This window comes from Rutilus rutilus, assembly GCF_951802725.1.
Source record: "Rutilus rutilus genome assembly, chromosome: 4".
Taxonomy (NCBI): domain Eukaryota; kingdom Metazoa; phylum Chordata; class Actinopteri; order Cypriniformes; family Leuciscidae; genus Rutilus; species Rutilus rutilus.
In genome coordinates, this window is record NC_140212.1 from 44,003,514 (window position 1) to 44,004,779 (window position 1,266).

A 1,266-nucleotide genomic window follows, 5' to 3' on the forward strand; every position below is an offset into this window, starting at 1 on the left:
GGAGCATTACGATCTTTCAGAGTCTTTATTTTCTGAGTTGACAGGGTAAAACAGCATTTGTTGTCTCTTTCTCAGCATAATATAAATCCAAAATCCCTTTCAATATTTCACTCTCATCAAACAGGGGAAATACATTCAAATACAATATGATCTGTAGTAGAAACTGTTCCAAAACTGTATTTCATTACATATGTTTACTGATACTGATCACTACTGATGAAAAGCCGAACAACCAGCAGTTTAAAACTTTTTCTTATAAAATTCATCATTATTATATAAACTTTTGCCAAATTAACATGTACAGTTAATGTCTTTACACAGATGATCTTTCATCAAATGATAAGGTTGAGTCCAATTGCATGAAGTTTCTTCAGGTTTATTGGAGTCACAGTCATCGTTTCTGGTCAAGATCAGTCTTTCCCCACCACCTGCCTCATTCTTTCCGAAAGGGATCCGGTTCATTATCAGCTGCAGAAAGCGTTCTTTGAATGATGCTGTCTATGGCTTCGGCTGCAAGGGACGCACACAGCTAGCCTTATCGTTGAAGGAGAGCGGCACATAGCTGGCCACTTCTTCGCCAGGGAAAGAAATAAGCTGGGAACCCTGACGATTGATGTGCTCGTACAGCACCCAGACTCCACCTTTCACTTTGTGGGAAGAAGCTATGTCACTGAAATCAATGTCGTGGAGATTGGTTTCTTTGCGTAGGGTCACGCTTCTTCCTCTATAGTTCACGTGCTCAAACAGCTGGATTTCAGGGTTGTCCAGGTCATCTGAGACCATCTTCAGGGAAGAAAACTGTCCTTTGTCATCACGGGTGGCGTACTCTCCTTCCTCAAACACCCGCTGCTTTCCAGCAAAATTCTTGTCATAATACGCCACCCATGGTTCGCCAATGACTTTAATGGAGGCGATGGCGTCGTCGAAGCCCTTCTCTCTTAAGTCGTGGACATCATGGTTGAATTCAGCTGATCTGCCCTCGAAGGCTTCTCTGCTATAAACAATGATCTTGCCCATTTTGAATGATGAATCGAGGAGAGAGAGGCTGGAGAAGGCAAGTGTTTCTGAAGCAGCTTCCAGTGGTTCTGCTGGGAACAGTGACTTACTTGGTGTTCAGAGCTGCCTTTTAAAGCACAAGTAGACCAAAGTGGGCGTTGACAAGGTCATGACAGGGCATGTAGGTGTGGAAGCTGAGAAACATGCCCAGTCTCAAACTTCTAATACAAGGTCCAAAACTCTCTACGAGCCATATGTTACGTATGCTCC

General features: G+C 43.4%; 1 protein-coding gene across 1 annotated transcript; it reads right to left on the reverse strand.

Annotated features, from left to right (window-relative positions):
* Nucleotides 1-498: 498 nt before the first annotated feature.
* LOC311289841 (epidermal differentiation-specific protein-like) lies at nt 499-1,017 on the reverse strand (the record flags this gene model as incomplete). Its single annotated transcript, XM_084408087.1, has 1 exon — nt 499-1,017. One exon carries the CDS (start codon nt 1,015-1,017, stop codon nt 499-501), a length of 519 nt encoding a protein of 172 aa, XP_084264213.1.
* Nucleotides 1,018-1,266: the final 249 nt, after the last annotated feature.